The sequence below is a fragment of the Gorilla gorilla genome, chromosome 6 (genome assembly GCF_029281585.2).
Source record: "Gorilla gorilla gorilla isolate KB3781 chromosome 6, NHGRI_mGorGor1-v2.1_pri, whole genome shotgun sequence".
NCBI lineage: Eukaryota > Metazoa > Chordata > Mammalia > Primates > Hominidae > Gorilla > Gorilla gorilla.
The window spans coordinates 111,076,201-111,104,178 of NC_073230.2; the positions used below are offsets into that span (position 1 = coordinate 111,076,201).

At 43.1% G+C, this 27,978-nt stretch overlaps 1 protein-coding gene and 1 long non-coding RNA gene across 3 annotated transcripts in view; one reads left to right on the top strand and one right to left on the bottom strand.

The window, feature by feature from the left end:
- RSBN1L (round spermatid basic protein 1 like) overlaps positions 1–9,841 on the bottom strand; it is a 98,850-nt gene extending 89,009 nt beyond the window's left edge. Inside the window, exon 1 of the mRNA XM_004045640.5 lies at positions 9,242–9,841. Coding sequence (XP_004045688.2) covers positions 9,242–9,827 — 586 coding nt within the window. The 5' untranslated portion in view covers positions 9,828–9,841. The remainder of the gene's footprint in view (positions 1–9,241) is intronic.
- A 44-nt stretch (positions 9,842–9,885) lies between these two features.
- Positions 9,886–26,661, top strand: LOC109027796 (uncharacterized). 2 transcript variants are annotated; one of them, XR_010134719.1, is made up of 4 exons: positions 9,886–10,399; positions 18,951–19,104; positions 20,989–21,117; positions 22,068–26,661. It is a non-coding gene; the product is annotated as an uncharacterized lncRNA (long non-coding RNA). The 2 variants fall into 2 exon arrangements; XR_002006873.4 differs by lacking the exon at positions 18,951–19,104.
- The last annotated feature ends 1,317 nt before the right edge of the window (positions 26,662–27,978 follow it).

Here is a 27,978-nt window from a genome sequence, read left to right on the forward strand (position 1 = left end):
CCAGCCTGGACAACATGGTGAAACCCCATCTCTACTAAAAATACAAAAAATTAGCCCAACGAAGTGGCAGGCGTCTGTAATCCCAGGTACTCAGGAGGCCGAGGCAGGAGAATCGCTTGAACCTGGGAGGCAGAGGTTGCAGTGAATCAAGATCGCACCATTGCACTCCACCATGGGCGACAAAAGCAAGATTCCGTCTCAAAAAAAAAAAAAAAAAACATTAAATACAAAAGTTAGGCGGGCATGGTGGCAGGCACCTGTAATCCCAGCTACTTGGGAGGCTGAGGCAGGAATCGCTTGAACCTGGGAGGTGGAGGTTACAGTGAACCAAGATCACATCACAGCACTCCAGCCTTGGCGACAAAGTGAGACTTCATCTCAGAAAAAAAAAAAAAAAAGAAAATGTTATTAAGTAAAAGACAGTTACGGAATTGGATATTCACAAAGCATCACCCCACAGATTACAAGCTAAATGCAAATATAAAAATGAACCATTACAGGCCAGGCGTGGTGGCTCATGCCTGTAATCGTGAGGCCGAGGCAGGCGGATCACCTGAGGTCAGGAGTTCAAGACCAGCCTGGTCAACACGGTGAAACCCTGTCTCTACTAAAAATACAAAAATTAGCTGGGCATGGTGGCATGCGCCCATAATCCCAGCTACCCAGGAGGCTGAGGCAGGAGAATCACTGGAACCCAGGAGGCAGAGGCTGCAGTGAGCCGAGATTGAGCCACTGCACTCCAGCCTGGGCAACAGAGCAAGACTCCGTCACAAAAAAAAAAAAAAAAAAAAAACCATTACAATGGAGAGACCTAGTGGTCACCTCAATCAAGTAATCACATTTAGCATCATTAATAATGGGACAGTCTAAAGACTGTATGCCTCCTGATCCAAACGTAATATGAGTACCTAGGAAACACTCTCACCAAAATTGTTTAACTCGAATTTAATCAAGTCTTTATAGTTAACTTCCAATTTACAAGAAATACAAAGTAAATATTACCACAATAAGACAATGATTTAAAAAATTATGAATACAGGAAAATTTGCATGATAACAGGTATGCTGGACTGGTATCTTCAAAAAGTCAATGTCATACTAAAAAGTCAAGGTACATGTATTTTATCACAATTTTTAAAAATAATTTTTTAACAAGAGCTAATCTGGAAAATATAAAAGCAAATCTAGACTGGCAATATACCAAATTAATGATAGTATGGGGGTTAAGATATTGGAGATACATCAATTAATGATAGTTTGCGGTAGAGGAAGAATCTCACTCTTATATTTATACATTTACACACACACACACACACAATTAAAACTTTTTTTTTTTTTGAGACAGAGTTTCACTCTTGTCGCCTGTCGCCCAGGGTCAAGTGCAATGGTGCCATCTTGGCTCACTGCAACCTCCACCTCCCAGATTCAAGCGATTCTCCTGCCTCAGCCTCCCAAGTAGCTGGGATAACAGGCGCCCGACACAGCTAATTTTTGTATTTTTGGTAGAGACAGGGTTTTACCATGTTGGCCAGGCTAGTCTCGAACTCCTTGACCCCAGGTGATCCACCCACCTCAGCCTCCCAAAGCGCTGGGTTTACAGGCATGAGCCACCACGCCTGGCCACAATTTAAACTTTATAAGCACTATTAGTTACGTAACGGGAAAAAAAAATCAGCTCTAATTGTTTCTTAGTGAAATTATTTATGTCTGGAATATGCTTTAAAATGCTAGAGCCAAAAATAAATAAATTAATGGAGGACGGGAGGTGAAAAAAACTGTTGAAGTAGCATAATGGGTACATCCAGAATTCAATGTACACTGGTTTCTTTTGTATTAATTTAAAATCTTATGATTAAAAAGTTAAACTTTTCAATCTGTAATTCAAGAAAAAATAAAATATACAACATAAAGTTTAATGTATACTCAAAAATGAAAATGTTTTGAAGTTTTAAGTTTATCATTATTTTTCAATATCCTATTTTAGGTAGTTTATCCATTACTTGAAAAGTTTAATTCACTTGAGATTGGTGAAAAATTAATGAGATTTATTATAATCACCTTAAAACTTCTGAAATACAAACTTCTTTCAAAAAGTTAGTATTGTTCATTCTAACATATCAGGTGGTCTCAGAAACCAGGACACCATGGGAAAATTAGACAAATTATACTTACTTGTGAATTCAGTGAAACTACATGTCTCCAATGCATTAGGTATGAAAGAAAGGTCAGGAACTAGCATCCCTTACGAATGCCTAACAATATGCCAGGTTCTACAATATAGCATGGTCACATAATTCTAACAATCACCCTGTGAAAATATCATCCCTTTATAACAGATGTATATCAGCTCAAAAAGAGTAAGTGTATCGGGGCGTGGTTGCACATCTGTAGTCCTAGCTACTGGGGAGGGTGAAGCAGGAGGATCCTTCGAGCTCAGGAGTTCAAGGTTACACTGAGCTATGATTGTGCCACTGCATTCCAACCTGGGCAATAGAGCAAGACTCCTGTCTCTTAAAAACATACCCAAATAGTCCGAGCGCGGTGGCTCACGCCTGTAACCCTAGCACTTTGGGAGGCCGAGGCAGGCAGATCACCTCAGGTTAGGAGTTCGAGACCAGCCTGGCCAACAGAGTGAAACCCCATCTCTACAAAAATACAAAAATTAGCTGGGCATGTTGGTGGGCACCTGTAGTTCCAGCTACTTGGGAGGCTGAGGCAGGAGAATCGCTTGAACTTGGAGCAAGATTGTGCCACTGCACTCCAGCCTGGGTGAAATAGTGAGAGTCCTTCTCAAAAAAAAAAAAAAAAATCCAAACAGTAGGAAAAAAGAGACAAACACACTCCACCTCTGACATAACTAGGAGATACTGTAACTATTACCTGAAATACAACGTATAAAGACAAAAAGCTGATGGTAGAATGGTAAATGCCTTAGCATAATGGGAGAGATAATGACAAACAATCCTCTTTACCCTGCAATACCCCAGAAAAGCTCAGAAATCAGAGGGCGCTAGGAAATAGGGCAGAATACCCACAAACACACACTCCTAAGGGAACAAGAGGTATGGTCCTCAGTAAAACTGAATCAGAGTGGCTCCAAGATGAGGGGTATCCCTCACAGAAAAGAGAAGTGAAATGCTGGTATGAAAACAGGGAGACTAGGTAAAAACTTACGAAATGAATGACAAGACTTGTAGCTTTCTTCCCCCATGAAGCACTAGAACCCTGTCATACAAACTCATTACCTCTGCCAAGCCCTTCACTATGGACTGAATCATGCCTCCCCAAAATCCATATGTTGAAGCCTTAATGCCCGATGTGACTGTATCTGAAAATAAGGCTTTTCAGAGGTAACTAAGATTAAATGAGGTCAAAGGGCACAGTCCCAATCCAATAAAATTGGTAGCTTTATAAAGAGAAAAGGAAGAGATTTTTCTTTCCATTATAGGAAAAGTCATGTGAGCACACAGGAAGAAGGCAGTCATCTACAGACCAGGAAAAGAGCCCTAACCAGAACCTGGCCATGATGGCATGCTGACCTCAGGCTTCCAGCCACCAGAATTATAAAAAAATTAATTTCTGTTAAGTCACCCATTCTATGGTATTTTATTATAGCAGCCCGAGTGACTAAGACATTCCTCCTCTCTCCATCATTCCACCCACAAAGAGACAGGAAAATTAAAGGACATCTATCTGAAGAAACTGAAAGCCTTCTTGCCCACCACCCAGAGAAAAGAAATGAAGATTAAAAACACAGCAGTCCATTAGTCATTAACCTTGCTCATGATCACAAAGATCTGAACAAAACCTCTAACTAAAAGAAAGCAACCAAAACAAACAGAAATAAGTAAGAAAAACCAAAAATAATAGGAAGAACAGAAGAACACCTCAAAGAAGCTGTAATTAATATCCTTGAAGAGGAAACAGAAAACGTTGCACCCATGAAAAAGGAACAAAATACTATAATACTGAAACAAAGGACAGGAGCTCTTAAAAATTCTTATTAAAGGCTTAAACTTTTCCAGGCGCAGTGGCTCACACCTGTAATACCAGCACTTTGGGAGGCCAAGGCGGGTGGATCATGAGGTCAGGAGTTGGAGACCAGCCTGGCCAACGTAGTGAAACCCTATCTCTACTCAAAAATACAAAAAATTAGCTGGGTGTGGTGGTGTGCGCCTGTAGTCCCAGCTACTCGGGAGGCTGAGGCAGGAGAATCATGCGAACCTGGGAGGCAGAGGTTACAGTGAGCCAAAATTGCGCCACTGCACTCCAGCCTGGGCGACAGTACAAGACCGTCTCAAAAACACAAAAGCTAAAACTTTAAAATTCAGTCAAGGTCAGCCACGGTGGCTCACGCCTATAACCCCAACACTTTGGGAGGCCAAGGCAGACAGACCATCTGAGGCCAGGAGTTCAAGACCATCCTGGCCAACATGGAGGAACCCCATCTCTACTAAAAATACAAAAAATTAGCTGGGCATGGTGGTGCACACCTGTAATACCAGCTACTTGGGAGGCTGAGGCAGGAGAATTGCTTGAACCCAGGAGGCAGAGACTGCAGTGAGCCAAGATCATGCCACTGCACTCCAGCCTAGGCAACAGAGCAAGACTCCATCTCAAAAAAAAAAAAAAAAAGTAAAATTCAGTGAAAGTTCAGAAGGAAGAGTGAGATGTGAAGAAAAACACCAAAGAAAAAAATATATAAATTATAAAATTCAGTGAAAGGATTGAAATTCCCCAGATAGTAGAATAGACAACTTTTTGGAGATGAGACGTCTTAACATCTACTTTGGGAACCAGGCAATAATGGAACACCACCTTCAAACTTTTGAGGGAAAATTATTTCCAATGCAGAAATCTCTTAACTGCCAGTCAAGTAAAAGGGTAAAAATGAAATCCAAAATGAAAATCCAAAATGAAGGAAGAAACCAAAAGGAAGGCATGAGATCCGGAAAAATAAAATTCAATAAAAGTTAAAGAAATTCCCAGAATGTCAACTAAGGAAAGTCCCAAGGTGACAGCTATGCAGCAGGCCTAAAGAGGAAACAACCCAGGCTAAAGCAGTAAGGACAGCTACAGAAGGGATGTCTTGTTTTTTTTTTTTTATTGTTGTTGTTTTGTTTTGTTTTGTTTTGTTTTTTGAGCCAGAGTCTTCCTCTGTCGCCCAGGCTGGAGTACAGTGATGCCATCTCAGCTTACTGCAACCTCCGCCTCCCGGGTTCAAGCGATGCCTCAGCCTCCCAGGTAGCTGAGACTATAGGCGCGTGCCGCCACACCCGGCTAATTTTTTGTATTTTTAGTAGAGATGGGGTTTCACCGTGTTGCCCAGGCTAGTGTTGAACTCCTGAGCTCAGGCGATTCGCCAGCTTCAGCCTCCCGAAGTGCTGGGATTACAGGCGTGAGCCACCACGCCCGGCCCCAGAAGGGATGTCTATAGGAACAAATGGAACGGGTAAGTTTATCTGACAGATTTGCCCATGTGGAAAATTGTACTGAGAAGCATTTTATGGAGCTACTAGAGGGTACAGAAAGACGCTGCCAGAGAAAACTAAGCAAATGAAAAAAATGAGACATGAAAAACAAAAGGTTACACAAGAAAATAAAATCACAGTAAATTATTCCCTCAGCAGAGACAAATATTTAGTCATATGATAAAAACTCTGAATATGAATTTAACCTAAAATTGTGCAGTAACAATACTGGAGGAGAGTGTGGTTAGAAACATCTTCAGACACCCATCCCTTTGACATCACTCACATTTATATACCTCAAATTATTTGATTCTAAGAAAAGCTGCTATTTTCATTAGAGTTAAATCCTGCAACTACACTTTCAAGGCAAAAATTCAGTGAAATGCTCTGGTTTTGTCTTGAAATACTTCACAGGGTCATTTTAAGGAAAAAAGTAAGTTAACAAATACAAAGCGAAAGTACTAAAAGTTAGAAGATCTATATAAATTTTGCTGGTTACTGGAGTCAGTGAAGGCACATTGACAGCTAATGAAATATTTGCTGTGGTTTGCCATAAAATAATTCTAAATTTTGGATACCCTTGGTATATGTCCACTTTTACTTTCCACACTTACCAATTCTACAATTTATTCAGTCTTACAGGAATATTGATTAACTCTCCAGTAAATTACCTCCATAAGCACTAAAATCAGGTTATTTTCTGGTTTTAAAAATCTAAAATGTTGGCTGGGCACGGTGGCTCACGCCTGTAATCTCAGCACTTTGGGAGGCCAAGGCAGGCAGATCACAAGGTCAGGAGTTTGAGACCAGCCTGGCCAACATGGTGAAACCCCCTCTCTACTAAAAATACAAAAATTAGCCAGGCGTGTTGGCGAGTGCCTGTAATTCCAGCCACTCGGGAGGCTGAGGCAGGAGAATTGCTTGAACCCGGGAGGCGGAGGTTGCAGCGAGCCGAGATCACGCCACTGCACTCCAGCCTGGGCAACAAGAGCGAGACTCTGTTTCCAAAAAAACAAAAAAAAATCTAAACTGTTTTGCACTTTTCCTTTTTATAAGAAATTTAACTTTTACTTGGTGAGTCAAGCTATCACGCAAGTCAGCTACAGTACTATGATTAGATGGCCTTAGAGATTGTGAGGCATCAGGCCCTGGTACTAAATGGGGCCATATTAGTATACTTTCATAATTCTCTTGTTCAGCATTCTTAACTTTCATATCTGTCAATGATCCTTCCTCTATCAGCATTCACCCATCTTTCAATTAGTTATAGCGTTAAAAAATTAATAACTATGCTTCAGACTCAAATAACATTTACTAAATACCCTGCTAGGCCCTTTCTTATACATGCTTTCATTTAACCCAAATACGTTCTGTTAGAATGGTCACCAATGTAAAACTAAAGCAGTTCTGACTTAGGACTTTTTAAAAGCCCTACTATTAATAAATACAGGAGCTTAATTGTTTAATCAAATTGGGGTGCAGGCTAGGTCTTTCGAGTGTGTGTGGTTCAGTTTTGTTTTGTTGAGGGAGAATCTCTTCCTTGTTTAGGTGTCTTTATAGCTAATGTCTGGTTCTGACTGAGACTGTTCAATCAGCCAGCTGTGGATAATTGAGGGGTTACTGAACCATGCACAGCCAATTTAGGGCAACACTAAAAAGAAGTATATACCTAAACAAACACTTGGTCACCCATTCACTAAAATTTTTACAAAAAGCACAGAGAAATGATCATTGTATTGCAAATTAGGACTTTCATATTTGCAATTATATCTATAATAAAGGCATATATGTATTCTTGCTATACCACTTGTGTAATACCGCTATTTAAGAATCTTCTTAATTCGTTAAAACAGAACCTCAATTCAGTTAAATCCAAACTTTAGAAAGATATAAGTATTCCCCAAGTTACGAGGGAAAAATTTTCACCATTAAATTTACCACCAAGACACTGGAAAGGAATCTTTTTCTCTGATAGTTTTTCCTCAACAAGATAGCATCTGTGTCTGAAAAAATGAAAATCTTACAGTAGTGTTAATATCTTGTCACTACTCCAAAAAACCCACATAGGTCGTGGGAAAAGATCATTCCCACATCTTAATGTAAAACCTGTCACTGTTTATATTCAGGATTAATAATATTAGTGTTAACCCTCAAAAGAAGAAGGATTCTAAATGTAATTGAAAAGACTATAAAAATTCCTCTTTAACAGCCATTTCACTTTAAGGACCATTTGCGTACTCCACATTTTAAGTTAGAATTGTTAAAGAATGCTTACTTATTTCTTCTCAAATATTCCATTACTCCAACTATGTAATACTCATATTCACTTCCTCTTTCAGAGAACTTACAGCAAATGTGCAGTTTACACACCACAAACACTAGTGATGATACCAAGCTGCATATGGATAAACTTCCAGGCACTTATCTCCTAAATTTTACATATAATTGTTAAAACAAAATAGCTTTAAAATACTAACCACCTGGAATTACTGATTAAAAGTACCAAAATCCCATCCTCAAAACCACTTTCCTAGAAACAACACTCCCAGAAGCTGAAAGATATTTACATTGCACCAGAGTCCCTGATGGCTATGCTTAGATGTTAAAGCTTTGCTACAGGCAAAAAATATCAAGGAAGAAGTGACACTATTGCTACATGCACATGCAGCATGTTTTAAGTTGTGAAAACAAACCATTATAATCCAAACAGAATTTTTCATGATCTGAGCTACTGTTAGATCAGCAATGCTAAAACTGCTTGACATTTCTTTTTCTAAAAAACAAAAAGTTATTTGACAACACTGTGTATGTAGCACTGCACATTTATAATAAAGATTATGCGCTTTAAGCTTGCGATCACATAAAGATTTGATTTTCAACTAGTCCGTATGTTGCACTATTGTCAGATCATTGTGTATCCGTAGCTGAAGTGGTGGAAACACCTGAAAAATTATACGACTAGCCTACATTTAAAAACAAAACTGACCCTGTCTGACAAGAACCCTTAAGAATTTGCCTTTTTCTAATGCTCAAACATTCTGCAGCCGCTTGATCTGGCCAAAAATCGTCAAAGCTCCTGGTTTTATCATTTGCTGCAGGGAAAAAAAGAATATGGCTGAAAATTCTTTCAGAAGGGTGGTATTTCAAACAGGACCACCCAAAACACTTAAGAATACGCAGCGGAGAGTAGGGTGCAGGGAGGGTACCTTACGAAACAGCGCACTTCGGGCCCTGCACGCTACCTCATTTCCCTAATAGGGATGAAAAGCTCAGGCCTCTGGTAGCTTCCAGCTGACGCCAGTGCTCTCTCCACACCCCTTTTTTGACAGGATTATCCGGGGTTGAATGCTGTGTCACAAATACGAATTCCCGCGACCACGTCTAAATGGTCTAACAATCAATCAAGCATCTTTTACAAGACCAAACCCTTCCCCCATCCCGTTCCCTCCATCTCTCTGCCTAGCCAAACAAACCTAGGGGAGTCCTCAAGATGGATTTTCACAAATCCTGCAGCGCACTAACTGGGAGGAAGAAACGATACAGAAAATAAGAGCGTCGGCCATCCCCCTCTCTGCAACCGAAATTACAGGCTCCATTTCCTGTCCCCTTGGGAACTGCAAAATCCTCTGCTGAAAACCGGACGCCTCCCAGCCCGTCCAGGCCGGCGCACGCGGCCGCCGCGCTCCCCCTTCCCGGGCCCCATGGGCGCCAGGGGGCGACGGGGACCCGCGGCGCCCTCCCCTCCCCTCCCCCTCCCCGCACGGCACCCACCTCGGGGCAGCGGCTTCACCTCCCCGTTCTCCTCCCGGGAGGCCCCGCCGGCCTCTCGGGCCCCACCGAGACCGTGCCTCCTCCTCTCCTTCTCCCGCTTCTCCTTAGGTCTGCGCGACTTGGCGTTAGCCGAGGCAGCGGCGGCGGCGGCGGGCAGGAGGAGATGGTGAGGCTGAGCGTGCAGCAGCGTAGGAGGGACCAGCAGTTTGCGCGGCACCGGCTGAGACAAGGAAGCGGAGGCTGAGGAGGGAACGGCCGTGTCAGCGGAGAAAGAGAAACTGCCCCGAGAAGAGGACGGGGAGGGAGCAGCAGACAGAGGGGCAAAGCTCCAAGACGCGGGGCTGCCATAGCTCTGAGGCGAAGGTGCTGCCGGCGGCTGCAGCTGCCTGCTGTTCCCGCCGCTGCCCCCTTCTCCGTTCACTCTCCGCGGTGCCTTCTTCTCCTCAGTCCGGACCTTCTTGGCGGACAGAGAACCCGGAGGGTCCCGGGAGGAGAGTTGCAGCTTGCCAAACGGTTCTTTCTCCGAGACGGTGGCGGTGGGGGCCGCGGCAGCGACACAGTGCACGGGGCTCGGCGGTTCCGCCATTTTGCGCTCCTGTTGTATTTACTCTCCTCCGCTAGCCGGCGCGGGGCAGGGGGCGGGCCCTCCGCGAGGGGTAGGGAAGGGGCGGAGCGGCCAGGCCACCGGCCGGCACCTCCATTGGGCGAGCCACGCTGAGTGATCCACCTAAGAGCCAATCAAAGGCACAAACATCAGACGAAGGGGCGGGATCGCCACAGGGGCCCTCTTTGGAGGTCAGAGCTCGGCAGGGTGCGGCTAGTGGCGGAGCGCGCTGAGAGGGGAGGGCTTTCCACTGTCGCTGGCGTGAACTCGCGTGCCCGGTGGATATCAGGGAAGAACCCCTGCCCCGGACCCCCAGATCTGCCATGGCCGAGGTAGCGATAGTCTCTGCGGCCACGGAGACTGTTTTAACTTGTACCACTTTCCCTTCCATTTTTCCTGGGGTGCCTCTAACCCTGCATCTGCGCGTTCAGAAAGCTGGATTTCGGGAATGCTCAGTTCAGAAGAGAAAAAATTGCCGGGAATCAAGTCCTTCTTTTTGTTAGTCGGTAGTCGATTGATGGGAAGTGTTCAAAATCATTCGATGTGGTGACAAGGTACGTTATTATTGCTAGATCATGTGCTGTAATCCATTGAAGGAGATAACTTCCAGCAAATCTAGAACTTTAGTATTACTTACAAGCTTGAAGGTGAGAGTCTCCCTTTGTTTGGAGACTTTTGAACTGTTGTGACTAGACCCTTAAGATTTTTATTTTATTTATTTATTTATTTATTTATTGGGACGGAGTTTTGCTCTGTTGTCGAGGCTGGAGTGCGGTGGCGCGATCTCGGCTCACCGCAACCTCCGCCTCCCAGATTCAAGCGATTCTCCTGCCTCAGCCTCCCCAGTAACAGGGACTACAGGCGTCCGGCACCGTGCTTGGCTAATTTTTGTGTTTATTAGAGACGGGGTTTCACCATGTTGGCCAGGCTGGACTCGAACTCCTGATCTCAGGTGAGCGGCCCACCTCCGCTTCCCAAAGTGCTGGGATTACAGGCGTGAGCCACCATGTGCGGCCTTAAGATTTGAATTTTATAATAATTATTATAGCCGGGCGCGGTGGCTCACACCTGTAATCCCAGCACTTTGGGAGACCGGGGAGGGCGGATCACGAGGTCAGAAGTTCGAGACCAGCCTGACCAACATGGTGAAACCCCCTCTTTACTAAAAATGCAAAAATTAGCTGGGCATGGAGGCGCGCACCTGTAATCCCAGCTACTCGGAAGGCTGGGGCAGCAGAATCGCTTGAACCCAGGAGGCGGAGGTTGCAGTGAGCCGAGATTGCGCCACTGCACTCCAGCCTGGGCGACAGGGCAAGACTCCGTCTCAAAAAATATAATAATAATAATAATAATAATAATTATTATTATTATAACGTAGACTTGCCAAGAAAAATTCGTTGGCGATTATTTATAGATGTTTGAAAAGCAAGAATTGTTTTTTTAGGTTTCTGTATTTTAGCGTTTAGTAAGCACACTGCGTGTTCGATGTTTTGTAAGCATGTGCTTTGATTTTTGCTTCGAAAATAAGCAATTTGGGGAGATGGGTTTTAGCTTAAAAGATAAGGAATGTGGCCGGGCGCGGTGGCTCATACCTGTAATCCCAGCACTTTGGGATGCCAAGGCGGGCAGATCACAATGTCGGGAGTTCGAGACCAGCCTGGCCAACATAGTGAAACCCTGTCTCTACTAAAAATACATAATTAGCTGGGCGTAGTGGCATGCGCCTGTAGTCCCAGCTACTCTGGAGGCTGTGGCAGAAGAATCCCTTGAATCTGTAAGGCAGAGGTTGCAGTAAGCTGAGTTCATGCCATTGCACTCCACCCGGGGCAACAGTGCCTATTTACTCATTTTTTTAAGAATATTTTTAAGAATTTTTTTTTTCGGCCAAGAGTGGTGGGTGGCTCACGCATGTAATCCCAAGACTTTAGGAGGCAGTGATGGGTGGATCACCTGAGGTCAGGAGTTTGAAACCAGCCTGACCAACATGGTGCAACCCCGTCTCTACTAAAAATACAAAAAAAATTAGCCAGGCGTGGTGGTGCGTGCTTGTAGTCCCAGCTCCTCGGGAGGCTAAGACAAAAGAATCGTTGACCCCTGGAGGTGGAGGTTGCAGTGAGCCGAGATCGTGCCACTGCACTCTAGCCTGGGTGACAGAGTGAGACTCCATTTCAAAAAAAAAAAAAAAAAGAATGTTTTGGAGTCAAATTTAATATTGGTTTATGGACTTATTTTTATGTGCCTCAAATTTTTTAAAGTAATAACAGTATTTAATATGTAACGTGAAAACTTTCTAATTGGAATTGACTGGCAGCAGATGTCTTCAAGAAAATTAGCATTGGTGGGAGAGTGGACTGAGTGGATTAGGCTGGAAATCATCTGCTAACACACTAGTTTCGTGACCTTAGTCAGGCTGCTTCACTTGTTAGGACCTCCGTTTTCTTACCTGTTGAGTTAGCATATTTGATTATGTGATCACTAAGGTCCCTTCCACACTCAACTTATGCCATATTCAAGAAGCTTTTCAAAATCACACCGAAACCATTACAATTGAATTCATTTTTTAATTGTTGGCCCTCCTGATCTAGAAAAGTGTCTCTAACATACATTAATGTAGTGCCTGGAAACTTGCACCACTCATTCTCTGATCTCTAGCACACAGGTCTGGAAAATTGGACTTCTTAAGAGCCCAGTTAAACTACACCCTTGCCTGCATGAATTTGTTACTCCTTGCATTACATTATACTTTCATGCACTGTTATTAGGCCTGGCACTAAATTTGTAGAGCCTAAGCAAGAGTGTGGCTATGGAGGTCCACACACCATCTGTCTAAATATTTAAAAAATAAATCAAGATAACAAACTATTATATAAAATACATTCTATTCTACTACCTTGACAGATCCACTTTCATATGATCTGGAAGTCCACGTTTGAATTTAGAGTTCTCAGAGTCCCCACACTGACCCCATTCTCCTCCCATCCCCAAGTTCACCTGCCACACGGAAAGGCCGTACATGCACCCAACATGTCCAGGTGTATGTCCACATCCCCCTACTCCGCAAATGGTGATGTACAATCGGCAGCTCACTCTGCCCTCAGATCTAGCCAGTCTAAAAGAGGAGGGCAGGCTCCAGGCAGGCATGGCCCCTGACCTCATGGGCTCCTTGTTCTTTACAGCAATAGGAGGGCCAAGTAAACAGAGGCCCCTTACCCAGGTCTAAAGACAGGACTTGTCTGTTATTAAAACATGCGCAACTATCTCTTTTCTGTGCTGTGTAATTAGCCATTCCCTTTCAACTAGATTATTCTTGTCAACACTTAACTGGCAGAGGTGTTCTACCACTATCACCAATTTCTTTTAGCATAATCTCTTTATAATCTCGTATAGGTTTTCCATTCTACAGCTAGAAAGCTCTTTTCAAAACCTTGGCCGAGTACAGTGGCTCATGCCTGTAATCCCAGCACTTTGGGAGGCCGAGGCAGGCAGATCATCTGAGGTCAGGAGTTTGAGACCAGCCTAGCCAACATGGTGAAACTTTGTCTCTACTAAAAATACAAAAATTAGCTGGGCATGGTGGCACGTCCTTGTAGTCCAGCTACTCGGGAGGCTGTGGTAGAGAATCGCTTGAATCTGGGAGACGGAGGTTGCAGCGAGCCAAGATCACGCCACTGCACTCCAGCCTGGGCGACAGAATGAGACTCTGTCTCAAAAAAAAAAAAAAGGAAAACCAAAAAAACCTGGATCTGACCATCTCTCTTGCCTTGCTTCAGACCTGAAGTCAATGGCTTTCATTGCTCTCGGGACAAAAAACAAAATCCTTAATGTGTCCTGTAAGACCTTTCATGAACTATCCCCTTCTTCTATTTCAAACTAAAAGGTCTTTAATCTCCAGAACCCACCATGTTGTCTTTCAACATAGAAACACTGCATATGTGATTCTCTCTACTTGACGTGCTTTTTCCTTTGGCTATTGCCTATGTGATGATTTGGATAATGAACATAAGGGAGGCAGATATCATGAATACCTTCTATATTTCTAACCAGCAAAACTTGGCAGTGGTACCATTCCCTGAGCCAAGAAACAGTTGAAGAGTGACAAGTTTCAGGTACTCTTGGACCTTGGACCTGTTGAACGCGATGTGCCTTTTCTCATCTCCATTCCTTTTTGCTTTTAGGTCATTGGTGTTGTTGACTCACTGGTTATCTCTTGCTTCCTTTTCCATTTCATTCTCTGTAACAGCTCTACTGAAAGCATACTACCCTACCTACCCTACACCCTGCTTCTCCACCTTTTTTTTTTCTTTTTTCTTTTTTTTTTTTTTTTTGAGGTCGGGTCTCAGCTCTATCACCCAGGCTACAGTGCAGTGGCAGCTTCACAGCTCGCTGCAGCCTTGACCTCCTGGGCTCAAGCATTCCCCCCACCTCAGCCTCCCAAGTAGCTGGGACTAAGGCATGCGCCACCATACCTAGCTAATTTTTGTATTTTTGTAGAGACAGGGTTTCGCCATGTTGTTGCCCAGGCTGGTCGAGAACTCCTGGGCTCAAACACTCTGACCACCACGGTCTCCCAAAGTGCTGGGATTACAGACATGAGCCAGCATAGCCAGCCGAAACTGGGTCTTTTATAAAGAACAGAAATTTATTTTGTCACAGTTCTAGAGGCTGGGAGCCCAAGATCACGGCACTGGCAGGTTCATTTGTTTGATATGGGCCACATCCTCCTGAGGGGAGGAACATATTGGCCTCACATGGTAGAAGGCAGCAGGCTGAAGGCTTCATGAGGCCTCTTTTATCTTATTTATTTAGAGACAGAATCTTTTTTTTTTTTGAGACGGAGTCTGTCTCTGACGCCCAGGCTGGAGTGCAGTGGTGTGATCTCGGCTCACTGCAAGCTCCGCCTCCCGGGTTCACGCCATTCTCCTGCCTCAGCCTCCCGAGTAGCTGGGACTACAGGCGCCCGCCACTACGCCCGGCTAATTTTTGTATTTTTAGTAGAGACAGGGTTTCACCGTATTAGCCAGGATGGTCTCAATCTCCTGACCTCGTGATCCGCCCGCCTCGGCCTCCCAAAGTGCTGGGATTACAGGCGTGAGCCACCACGCCCGGCCTGACAGACTCTTGTTCTGTCGCCCAGGCTGGAGTGCAGTGGCGCAACTGCAGCCTCGACCTCCTGGACTAAAGTGATCCTACCACCTCAGCCTCCCAGGTAGCTAGGACTTATGACACTCGCCATAACTCCCAGCTAATTTTTGCTTATGTTTTGTAGAGATGGGGCCTCACTGTGTTACCCAGGCTGGTCACAAACTCCTGGGCTCAAGCGATCCACTTGCCCATGAAGCCTCTTGTAATCCCATAAACCTCATTCACAAGAGAGCAACCCTTCTGGCCTAAACACGTCTTAAAGGCCCCACATCTTAATACCATTACATTGGCCATTAAGTTTCAACACCTGAATTTTGGAGGGGACACATTGAAACCATAGCAATGGGTAAAAAATAATAAGTCAGAGTCAGGTTGAATGTGAGATAACAGGAAGTGGAGGGAACTATAGAAAACTGGGAATATGATGTGTTTTCTACAATATACATTTGTGTTTCTCAGCTCTCGCTGCTCGTTCCCTTATGGAAATAGTGGTCCTACTTGCTAAATATATAGATTTTTTAATGGGAAGTTTCCTAAAACACCATGCAAGCCAAACAAACATCTGTGAGTCAGTTATAACCCATAGACTAGCAGGCTGACTTCTGATCTAGAAAGGAGTAGCTTCGTTTTGTTAAGATCGTTTTGAGAGTTTTGTTTATTTTAATTCACAACCCTGTCTTTGTCCGTTGCTGGAATAGATGCTAATCAAATATATTCAAACTTCCAGCCATAACAAATGTGTGTTAGCAGTGCTTAGAGCTGTCCTCTGTACAACCTAGAATCTGGTTTCTCTGCACGTGACATCCTTCTGCCTTTCTGAGCTGAACTGTATTTTCACTCTGCACATGTACTATCCCTCTGGCCTTGTCCAGGTTCCTGATCCCCTTGTATAAAGAAAGCAGTTATTTGACCCTTGTACTTTATGCAGCCATGTACTAACCTTAAAGACATTTCTGGCCAGGTGCGGTGGCCCACGCCTGTAATCCCAGCACTTTGGAAGGCCGAGGCAGGTAGATCATGAGGTCAGGAGTTTGAGACCAGCCTGGCCAACAAGGTGAAACCTCATCTCTCCTAAAAATATGAAAAAATTAGCCAGGCGTGGTGGCACGCGCCTGTAGTCCCAACTACTCCAGAGGCTGAGGCAGGAGAATCGCTTGAACCTGGGAGGCGGAGGTTACAGCCAGGCAAGACTGTGCCATTGCACTCTAGCCTGGGTGACAGGGTGAGATTCCGTCTCAAAACAAACAAACAAAAAAGGACATTTCTTCTGTCCTTATGGCATAGATATCTCAAAGCTCTACCTCCACCACATTGACCTGCTCATCTTTTTTTTTTTTTTTTTTTTTTTTTTGAGACAGAATTTCGCTCTTGTTGCCCAGGCTGGAGTGCGATGGCACGATCTCGGCTCACTGCAACCTCTGCCTCTCGGGTTCAACTGATTCTCCTGCGTCAGCCTCCCGAGTAGCTGGGATTACAGGCATGCGCCACCACACTCAGCTAATTTTTTGTATTTTTAGTAGAGACGGGGCTTCTCCATGTTGGTCAGTCAGGCTGGTCTCGAACTCCCGACCTCAGGTGATCTGCCCGCCTTGGCCTCCCAAAGTACTGGGATTACAGGCATGAGCCACCACACCCAGCTGTCCTGCTCATCTTTATGTGTCTTTCTTATTTGAATCAATCAATCACTGGCCAGTTATAAAGGCTGGTACTCTGCTTTCAGAAAACCTGAAACCTTTAAACTTTCATGCTGTCAGTTCCAGTGTAGTCCATACTCTAGTACAGGGGCCAGCAAACTTTTTCTGTAAACAGACGTATAGTAAATATTTTAGGCTTTGCAGACCTAAAATATTTGTAAATATTTTAGGCTTTGCAGACCTAAAATATTTGTAAATATTTTAGGCTTTGTGGTCTCTGTGGCAGCTGCTGCTCATAGCACAAAAGCAGCCATAGACAAGATATAAAGGAATGGGCGTGGCTGTGTTCCAATACAACTTTATGGAAACAGGAGACAGGATGGGTTTGGCCTGTAGGTCATAGTTTGCTGGCTCCTATGAATTTTGGTTTTTGTTTTGTTTTTTTTTTTTTTTGAGATGGAGTCTCACTCTGTCGCCCAGGCTGGAGTGCAGTGGCGCAGTCTCAGCTCACTGCAACCTCCGCCTCCCAGGTTCAAGCAATTCTCCTGCCTCAGCCTCCCAAGTAGCTGGGATTACAGGCACCCGCCACCACGCCTGGCTAATTTTTGTATTCAATAAATTGTTTTTCAGGCTAGGTGCAGTGGCTCACTCCTGTAATCCCAGCACTTTGGGAGGCTGAGGTGGGCAGACTGCCTGAGGTCAGGAGTTCGAGACCAGCCTGGCTAACATAGTGAAACCCCATCTCTACTAAAAATACAAAAAATTAGCCAGGTGTGGTGGTGTGCACCTGTAATCCCTGCTACTTGGGAGGCTGAGGCGGGGGAATCACATGAACCTGGGAGGTGGAGATTGCATTGAGCCATTGCACTCCAGCCTGGGCGACAGTGTGAGACTCCACCTCAAAAATAGATAAATAAATAATTTTTTTTTTGTTAATGGCTCCCCAATTTATATCTCTAAACCTGACTGCTCCTCTGTGTTTGTGATCTAACTACTCCACATCTTCCACAGATATGTCAGCACTTAAAACTCAGCATATCTATGACAGAGACTGCTCATTTCCTGCCAAGTATCTGTTTCTCCCTTCTCCCTTATTACCTGATCCCTTAATTCATTGAGATTGCAAAGTATCTAGTTAAGAAAAAAAAAAAAAGTTGCTTGCCCTTCTTTCTCTTAGGGATAGCAATGAGATGTCAGGGAAAGTCTTTGGGTGAGGTTTTCAGGGAAGCTCCTGGGTGAAGAGGAGAGGAAACCCCTTTCTCTCTTTCCTGAAATTTGGAGAAGGCGATGTGGGGCAGTAATTATGAAGATTGTAACCTTTCAGCTCATATTTTGCTTATTCAACATTTCAGGTAATTCAGGTAAATTGAATTCTCAACTCTTTATTTTTCTGAGACCAAGTCTCACTCTGTTGCCCAGGCTAGAATGCAGTGGCGTGATTTCAGCTCACTGCAGCCTCTGCCTTCTGGGTTCAAGCAATTCTCCCACCTCAGCCTCCCAAGTAGCTGGGATTACAGGCATGCACCACCACACCCAGCTAATTTTTGTATTTTTAGTACAGACGGGGTTTCACCATGTTGGCCAGTCTGGTCTCAAACTCCTGGCCTCAAGTGATCCACCCACTTCAGCCTCCCAGAGTCCTGGAATTACAGGCGTCAGCCACCATGCCCAGCCAAATTCTCACCTCTTAACCAGAAAATTGTCTCACAACAAATATAGCCTAACCACTTGCTCAACCACAGTCTTCTTTCCAGTTTGAATGTGTACTTAAGGAGAGCAAACTGGGGGAAAATAAAGTTGAAAATTGTAGTAGAGGGATCAGCCACTGCTTAAAGGCTTCACTGAAGAGCCATTAGCAGCCACACAGCAGGAAGCAAAAGGTAGAGGGAGTAAAAGGGGCCAAATAGAGTAAATAGAAACTATCCATAAATGTCTCTCCTGGGGTTAATTATGCTGCCAGAATTTTCATATGGAAGAACATCAGCTCATTTTGATACTTATTTTAAGAAAGGTATAGGAGGCCTATAAAATGTGTATCAGGAGCCTTATTCAATAATATAAATCTCTGAAAAGAAAAGCTTAGGTTTTGTGGTGGTTTAAAAAAAAAAAAATGGTTTGTGGTTCCAGTCAATTCTCCAGGAGGAGGAAGCTATTTTAGGTAAGAACTGGTAGGTAGAGAGTAAAGTGTATTTATCCACACCTTGAAGCCTAGGTCCGGCAAAGAAATGTAAGGAAAAATGATAGACTCATAGAATGTCTGAATTGCAAATGCAGCCCTGTACGTAATTTGTTAATTTTCTTTACTATCCTTTACTTTCTTTTTGAACAGTGAATAACCTCCAGAATAACCATTCTTGGCTTCATAGTTTGAGCCACACTGTCAGACCACTTGTGGTTAAGAGGATAGTGTTTACTGAGTGCCTTGTGTATCTCTTATGTTTGTGGGTGTTATGCATCATCCCAGTTCTACAAAGCTTTCCAAGGTATTTTTCAAAACTGAGCTGGAATTTCATGTTTATTCTGACTCTACACCAGTTTTCTTTCTAATATATCCTATTTTGCAAGAGGAAGCAGAAGTCTAAAGCATCAAAATGTTAAATCCAGACATTGGTCAGGCCTCTTTAGAAGTTTAAGTTAATTTAAGTTTTATGTTTAGAAAATAGGCATTCAAAAAAGATGCAGTGTTTCTTAGAGTGCTGGTAGATTCCAGTGCTTTTATCTCATAGAAAAGAACAGGTTTGAATGTGTCCCCGAAAGTTGTGTGTCCCCCAGAGTTCATGGGTTAGAAACTTAATCTCTAATGCAACAGTGTTCAGAGGTGGGACCTTTAAGAGGTGATTAGGTTATGAGGGCTCCGCCCTCATGAAAGGATTAATGCCATTATCCAGGAGTAGATTAGTTTTTACAGGATCGGGTTCCTGATAACTGATAACCCACAGTTAGAAGAGTGCAGTTTTGTACAAATACTGCACATGCCAGTAGAGCCAACAAAGTACAAAACTATGACTGTCACAAAGTTATTTCATAATTTTAATTTTGCAGATTCTGCTTTGAAAAGCTTGTCTGTATGATTTATGTGCCTTGAGGTAACAATATGATGCTATCCTAATATATATTTTGCCTCAGATTCAAGTGCTGGCTCTTCTTGATTCCCCTCAAATTAATAACTACTTCTATACCATTAGTTTGAAAATAGATGAATAATTAAAACAGCTAAAGACCCATCAAGGAAATAACGTCTCTTTTTTTTTTTTTTTTTTTTAATTGAGGCGGAGTCTTGCTCTGTCGCCCAGGCTGGAGTGCAATGGCGCTATCTCGGCTCACTGCAAGCTCCACCTCCCGGGTTCACGCCATTCTCCTGCCTCAGCCTCCCGAGTAGCTGGGACTACAGGCACCCGCTGCCGCGCTCGGCTAATTTTTTTTGTATTTTTAGTAGAGACGGGGTTTCACCGTGTTAGCCAGGATGGTCTCGATCTCCTGACCTCATGATCCACCCGCCTCGGCCTCCCAAAGTGCTGGGATTACAGGAATGAGCCACCGTGCCCGGCCTAACCACTCTTTTATTTAACTTTTAAAGCTAACCCAATAAGTCTACTTTTTCTTATTTTCCACGTATATTAAGTGTTTAATCAGTAAATACTTACACCTACCTGTTGCCAGGCACTAGGCTAAGTGCTAGAATATAGCAAGAGATATGGCAGACATGGTCTCTGTCCTCATGGAGTTAACTTTAATCACAAGATCTGTTTCCAAATAATCTGTTAAGACTGTGTTGTTGGGGTGAGGTGGGAGGGATAGCATTGGGAGATATACCTAATGCTAAATGACAAGTTAATGGGTGCAGCACACCAAGATGGCACATGTATACATATGTAACAAACCTGCACATTGTGCACATGTACCCTAAAACTTAAAGTATAATTTAAAAAAAGACTGTGTTGCTCTGTTGTTCAAGACTGTGATCCTATTTATTACTGATGACAGTCAAACAGTATTAAGTGTCTACAATGTGCCCAGCACTGTGTGACAATGTAATTAATAATATAATGAGATTAGTAAGCAAAGAACATGGGGAAAGACTTTCTAGGCTGAGGAACAAGCATTTGGAAAGAGATGAGAGTAATGACACATTCAATGTGGTATTGTTTGTGAGAAGTTCATTGTGGTTCAAGGATAAGGGACACGAAGTGCCATAAAAGGAGAGGGCTCTCTAAAATGGGTGAGAGCCAGATTGTGTAAAGTGTTGCTCTTGACTGCCTTGGCATGCTGAGGAGTCAGTAAATACCTTTTGTTAACTTAAGGGCTTTAATGAGGAAGAGTGAAAAATGTTTACGTAACCATTTTCACTTCCTGCTCATTCCTCACAGGCTTCACCAGGTACTGCCTTCTAAGTTGAGTTGGCCATTTCCACATGTCAGATAGGACCAACTTGCCTTTTAACTACCCGTGTGATACTTAAACACTGTTGCCGGTATCACAGCTTTTCTTCAAAACAGGTAACATTAGGGACACTTGAAATTTGGGAATTAGATTTACCTTTGCTGTTACTAAATAATTGTTAGAATTTTAAATGTCATACTCATTTTACTCAACTAATCTCTTTAGCTTTCCTATTTATATTCCTACTTATGATTACGTGTAATTCTCATCTGAAGGATTAAAATATTTTGAAAGTAAGACAGTAAAATTGTGAAATACTTTGGTATTGGTTACAAAACAGTACTTAGGTACCTTCTTCCTGATTTTTCTGTATTTTTAAAAAATAAGGCCAGGCACAGTGGCAAATGCTTATATTCCCAACTGCCCAGTAAGCTGAAGCAAGAGAATCGCTTGAGCCCAACCTGGGCAACATAGTGAAACCCCAGTCACCAATTAAAAACAAACAAACAAAAAGAGTATGTTTTTTGAAGATGTTTTACCACATATACAGAAGCAAACAAAGAGGGGAAGGAATTGTTTAAAATAATGTTAAGCTAAATAAAGTCAAAGAAAATTTAAGTAATAGTTAATAGTTATTGTTATAGAAGACATCAAGTTACTACCCCATTCTCAAAAAGGAAAATCTGCAAGTAGACTGTAGTGCTAGAGTAAGCTTTTCCTTAATTTCAGAAAGCCTGTATTAAGCATTTACTTTATGCCAAACTCCATTTTAGTGACTGGAAATATAAAATAAATAAAACACAGTCCCTGCTCTCAGTGGACTTGTTGTCTAGGGAATGTTAAGTAGAACCACCTGAAATTGCATTGTTTTTGTAAGCCAGCTCTCGGTTCCACCTGACATTATATGTGGAAACAGAAATTTGCAATAATAAAGATATGACCACGGTGCTACGGGGCACTGACAAACTGCTTCCTGCTGCCCAGGGCAGTCAGTGAAGGCTCCCCAGGGGAGATGACGTTTGAGCCGAGTTTCAGAAGATGATTGGAGTTTACCACGTGTTCACAGGAAGCAACGAGAATGAGGGCATTCCAGTAGCAGGAGACAGCATGCATAGAGATGCTGATGAAGAAAGAGCCTAGCGCACGTGGGAAACTGCAAAAGTTCAGACTGGTTGGAATGCTGGAAATGTTGTGAATGACAGGAGATGAGGCTGGCGAGAAAACAGAGGTCAGATTGTGGAAGGCTGTCAAGCCAAAGACTTTGATTTTATTCTTGAGATTGATGAGATGTGTGTAATCCAGGAGTGTGCAAGACAATCTGTAAGGGTTCAGAAAACATACTGCTTCTATATATAGTTACCTTTGTCTTAACCTTAAAATTTCAAATTGTGTAGGAGTTACAATGTGTGTAATTGTTATTATAGTACTGGATCCAAATAATTTATAAATAAATAAATATAGACATAATATGGTATATTACAGGTTAAATTGTGTACCTCAAAAATTCATGTTTAAGTTCTAACCCTCATTATCTCAAACTGTGACCTTATTTGGAAATACAATCATTGCAGATGCAATAGTTAATGAGGTCAAGTTAAGAAGCAATAGGAGGCCAGGCATGGTGGCTCACACCTGTAATCCCAGCACTCTGGGGAGGCCAAGGTGGGTGGATCACCTGAGGTCAGGAGGTCAAGAGCAACCTGGGCAACATGGTGAAACTCCGTCTCTACTAAAAATACACAAATTAGGCTGGGCTTGGTGTCTCACACCTGTAATCCCAGCACTTTGGGAGGCCAAGGCGGGCGGATCACCTGAGGTCAGGAGTTCGAGACCAGCCTGGCCAACATAGTGAAACCCCGTCTCTACTAAAAATACAAAAATTATTTTGTATTTTGGTGGCGGACACCTGTAAGTAATCCCAGCTACTCGGGAGGGTGAGGCAGGAGAATCGCTTAAACCTGGGAGGTGGAGTTTGCAGTGAACCAAGATCACACCACTGCACTCCAGCTTAGGAGACAGAGCTAGACTCTGTCTCAAACAAACAAGCAAACAAACAAAAGAAAGAAAAAAAGAAGGAGCGAAAAGGTGGGCCCCCAATCCCTAATCCAGTATGACTAATGTCCTTCTAAGAACAGAAAATTTGAACAGAGACACACAAACAGGAAGAATACCTATGCCTTTTGAAGGTAAAGGCGGACATTGGGGTAATGCTTTTATAAGCCAAGGAACTCCGAAGGTAGCCAGCAAACTGTCAGAAGCTAGGCGAGGGTCCTGGGACAGATTCTCCTCACAGCCCTCAGAAGGAATCAGTCCCGCTGACACCTTGATCTTGGACTTGTAGCCTCAGGAACTGTGAGGCAAATGTCTGTTGTTTATCCAGTTTGTGATACTTTGTTACAGCAGCCCTAGCAAATTGAGCTACTTGGTCAAAAACTTCAGGCAACACTGATGAGATGATATAAAGACTTTAAAGAGTTGGTTTATGTTTAAGAGTCCAAATTATCAATGTCCTATCTTTATTCAGTCTCTGTATTCAAGAATTGACCTTAGGCCAGGTGCAGTAGTTCACGCCTATAATCCCAATACTTTGGGATGCCAAGGTAGGAGGATTGCTTGAGGTCAGGAGTTTGAGATCAGCCCTTGTATATTAGTTCGTTCTCATGCTGCTGATAAAGACATACCCAAGACTGGGTAATTTATAAGGAAAAAGAGGTTTAATGGACTCACGGTTCCATGTGGCTGGAGAGGCCTCAATCATGGCGGAAGGTGAAAGCCATGTCTTAGGTGGCGGCAGACAAAAGAGAAATGAGAGCCAAGTGAGAAGGGAAACCCCTTATAAAGTCATCAGATCTCGTGAGACTTATTCACTACCATGAGAACAGTATGGGGAAAGCGTCCCCATGATTCAGTTCCCACCGGGTCACTCCCACCACACGTGGGAGTTCTGGGAGCTACAATTCAAGATGAGATTTGAGTGGGGACAAAGCCAAACCATATCACCTTTTCTCCACTAAAAATTAAAATTAAAAAATTAAGCTGGCATGGTACTATATGTCTGTAGTCCTAGCTACTTGGGATGCCGAGGTGGGAGGATTGCTTGAGCCCAGGAGGTTGAAGCTGCAGTGAGTCATGATCATGCCACTGCACTCTAGCCTGGACAACAGAGCAAGGCCCTGATGCAAAAAACAAAAAATAATAATTTAACTTAAAGTGATGTCTTGATTGCAGTATTTATTCTACTTTTTAAAGCCATTATGGTGGGAAAACAATTTGTTTACATTTGTAGTATAGTTTATGTTAAAGGTTGAAGAAATTGGGAAATATTTTATCTTTAACTCAAAACAGGATGGTGATATGCAACAGTTTTAGGCAAAAAATATTTACATTTAAGAAAAAAAGTATCATTTAATCCCATTAGGCAGAAGTGGAGTCAAAAGCAAAAATATGGCTGGTTATGGACGTATGTTTCCCTTCCTGTTCATATGTTGAAACTTAATTCCCAATGTGATGGATTTTGGAGATGGGGTCTTTGGGAGGTAATAGGTCATGAGAGTGGAACCCTCGTGGATGGGATTAGTGCCATATAAGAAGAGTCCATAGAGCTAGCTCACTCCCTTTCTGCCATGTGAGGATACAAGAAGTCGGCCTGGAAAAGAGCCCTCACCAGAACCCTACAATGGCACTCTGATCTTGGACATTCGGCCTCCGGAGCTGTGAGAAATAAATTGTCTTTAAGCTATCCAGTTTATGGTACTTTGTTACACCAGCCCAAACTGACTGAAGATGGGGTCCTACCAAGCGAAATCATAGCTGTGAACAGTGTAATAGTATCTCATCAGCATGGGGAGGGCTATAGGCAAAACATGCACTAGTCTAGCTACTTAATCTTCAAGTATTAAGGACAACCTGTCCTTTTTATACAAGTCATACATTAGACATGTGCCTGAGATTACAAAACACTGTGATCGCGTTTTCAAGGCTAGGGATACATCTCAAACTCAGATGTACTTCTTTGGTGCCTATTTGTAAGTCAGCAAAATCCAGAACTCAGCAATATGTTAATTAATGTATTAATACAGAAAATATTTTTGTGCGTTATATTTTCTGCATTTTAGATATTTGTGTGTCATGGAATATTTGATAATTTTTGGCTTTATTTAGGTTAAGTCAACCAAAGCATTTTGAAATGCTGCTTTTTTTTTTTAACACATGTATTTGTGGGTTTTTGTTTTGTTATTGTTGTTGTTTGAGACAGGGTCTTACTCTGTCATGCAGGCTGAAGTGCAGTGTCACAATCACGGCTCACCGCAGCCTCAACCTCCCGGGCTCGGGTGATCCTCCCACGTCAGCCTCCTTAGCAGCTGGGATTACAGGTGCCCACTACCACGCCCGTCTCCTTTTTGTATTTTTAGTAGAGACGGAGTCTCACCATGTTGCCCAGGCTGGTCTCAAACTCCTGGGCTCAAGTGATCTGCCCTCCTCAACTTCCCAAAGTGCTAGGATTACAGGTGTGAGCCACCACACCTGGCCTAAATCCACATGTGTTTGTAATAGTTTTGCCATTGTTTAGACAGGTAGTTTTAAGATTTTTTAAAGTAATAGAAGCCTTTCTTCAAATTAAATCTTATGTGGAAGTCCAGTATGCAGCAATTATGTTAGGTAGTCATAGAGGACTGGCCATTCGTAAAAAAAATACCCTTGTTTTAAATCTTTGTTTCTTGAATTTAGTCTTGAAGTTCCATGTTTTATGACTATGTATTCCATGTTTATTTTATAGTGTGTTAGCAAAATGAAAGGAATGTACATGGATGGGGATGATAAAGATGCTACTGACCTATTATTATAGGGCCTGTGCTTGGAGTTGCTTTTCAGTAATGGGATTGGATTTGTAAGAATCCATCTATCAGGCCGGGTGCAGTGGCTGACGCCAGTAATCCCAGCACTTTGGGAGGCCGAGGCTCAAGTAGCTCAATTTGCTTTAAAAAAAAAAAAAAAAAAAGAATCCATCTATCGTCTGGCCGGGCACGATGGCTCACGCCTGTAATCCCAGCACTTTGGGAGACTGAGGCGGGCGGATCACGAGGTCAAGAGATCAAGACCATCCTGGCCAACATGGTCAAACCCCGTGTCTACTAAAAATACAAAAATTAGATGGGCGTGGTGGTGGGTGCCTGTAATCCATCCCAGCTACTCAGGAGGCTGAGGCAGGAGAATCACTTGCACCCGGGAGGCGGAGGTTGCAGTGAGCCAAGATCATGCCACTGCACTCCAGCCTGGGCAACAGAGTGAGACTCCCTCCCAAAAAAAAAGAATCCATCTATCCTCTTTAATTTAGTCCCCTTTGTGGCCACACAGCAGTCTGTGTCCTACACCCTCTTGGTCAAGAATATAATGTCTACTACTCACAAAAATATATTTCTCAGTAAGTGACTCCCCTTCCTCTCATCATTGTTCTTTTAGCAATTTTTGTGCACTATTCATTTAACTATAACTTTGCCACCTTTGGACTCTAATAGACTCAAAAACCTGTTTGTCCAGTTTAGTGTGTGTGTGTTTGTTTTATTCCCTCACCCATGACTTCCAGTCATATTACTGTAAGCTGATATTTGGAACTACATATATCTTTCGTATGTTTATTTTTTTAATTTTTTTTTGCAAGTTTCAGGATCTATATTTTGTTGTATGTTTGTTTGTTTGTTTTTGAGACAGAGTCTCATTCTGTCACCCAGGTTGGAGTGCAGTGGCACGATCTCAGCTCACTGCAACCTCCGCCTCCTAGGTTCAAGCGATTCTCCTGCCTCAGTCTCCCGAGTAGCTGGGATTACAGGCACCTGCCACCACACCCGGCTAATTTTTGTATTTTTAGTAGAGATAGGGTTTCACATGTTGGCCACACTAGTCCCAAACTCCTGACTTCAGGTGATCTACCTGCCTTGGCCTCCCAAAGCGCTGGGATTACAGGTGTGAGCCACTGCGCCCAGCCTATATATGTTTAAATTGTCATAAAAACTAACACCCTTTGGGAGGCCGAGGCAGGCAGATCATGAGGTCAGGAGATCGAGACCATCCTGGCTAACACGGTGAAACCCCATCTCTACTAAAAATATTTTTTTAAAAATTAGCCAGGCTTGGTGACGGGCGCCTGTAGTCCCAGCTACTCAGGAGGCTGAGGCAGGAGAATGGCGTGAACCCGGGAGGCAGAGCTGGCAGTGAGCCAAGATCACACCACTGCACTCCAGCCTGGACGACAGAGAGACTCCATCTCAAAAAAAAAAAAAAAAAAAAGAAAACCAACACCATGTGGGGATGTTGGGAATAGCAGTTGAATGTTTCAGAATTAGGTTTTTTGTATTTGTGGTATTCTCAGATGGCCCATTTTTCCAAGATCACGCTATGTCATGTGGCTAGTTTGACAGCCCATAAGCCATAGTTCAGGGACATTTTTACCTTTTTCTAAAGGGTATATATAAAAAGATATAAAAAACAAACTATTCAGATAGTTTGGTATCAGTGAATCATTTCAATAAAAATATACTCTGAGTCTTCCTTCTTTCAGCAAATGTTTACTGAGCTCCTACTATGTGCTAGCAGTCATTATGCTAAGTTTTAAGTATACAGCAGCAAACTAACTGAACATCATCCAGGCCTCATGGGATAGAGAAATTACACCAAAGAATTATATGCATAATACATTCATACATGTATAAAATCTTCATACCAATTACAAAGGAAATCAACAGGGCTCTACAGAGAGTTAAAGAAGCTACTCTAAATAGAACAGAAAAGGAATGAGAAGTGAAAGGAATTCCAGCATTCTAGCTGGGTGCCGTGGCATGCACCTGTAGCCCCATCTACTCAGGAGGCTGAGGCAGGAGGACCCCACGATCCCAGGAGTTCAAGTCTAGCCTAGGCAACATAGCGAGACTCTCATCTCAAAAAAAAAAAAAAAGAAAAGAAAAAGAAAGACTGTGTTATAG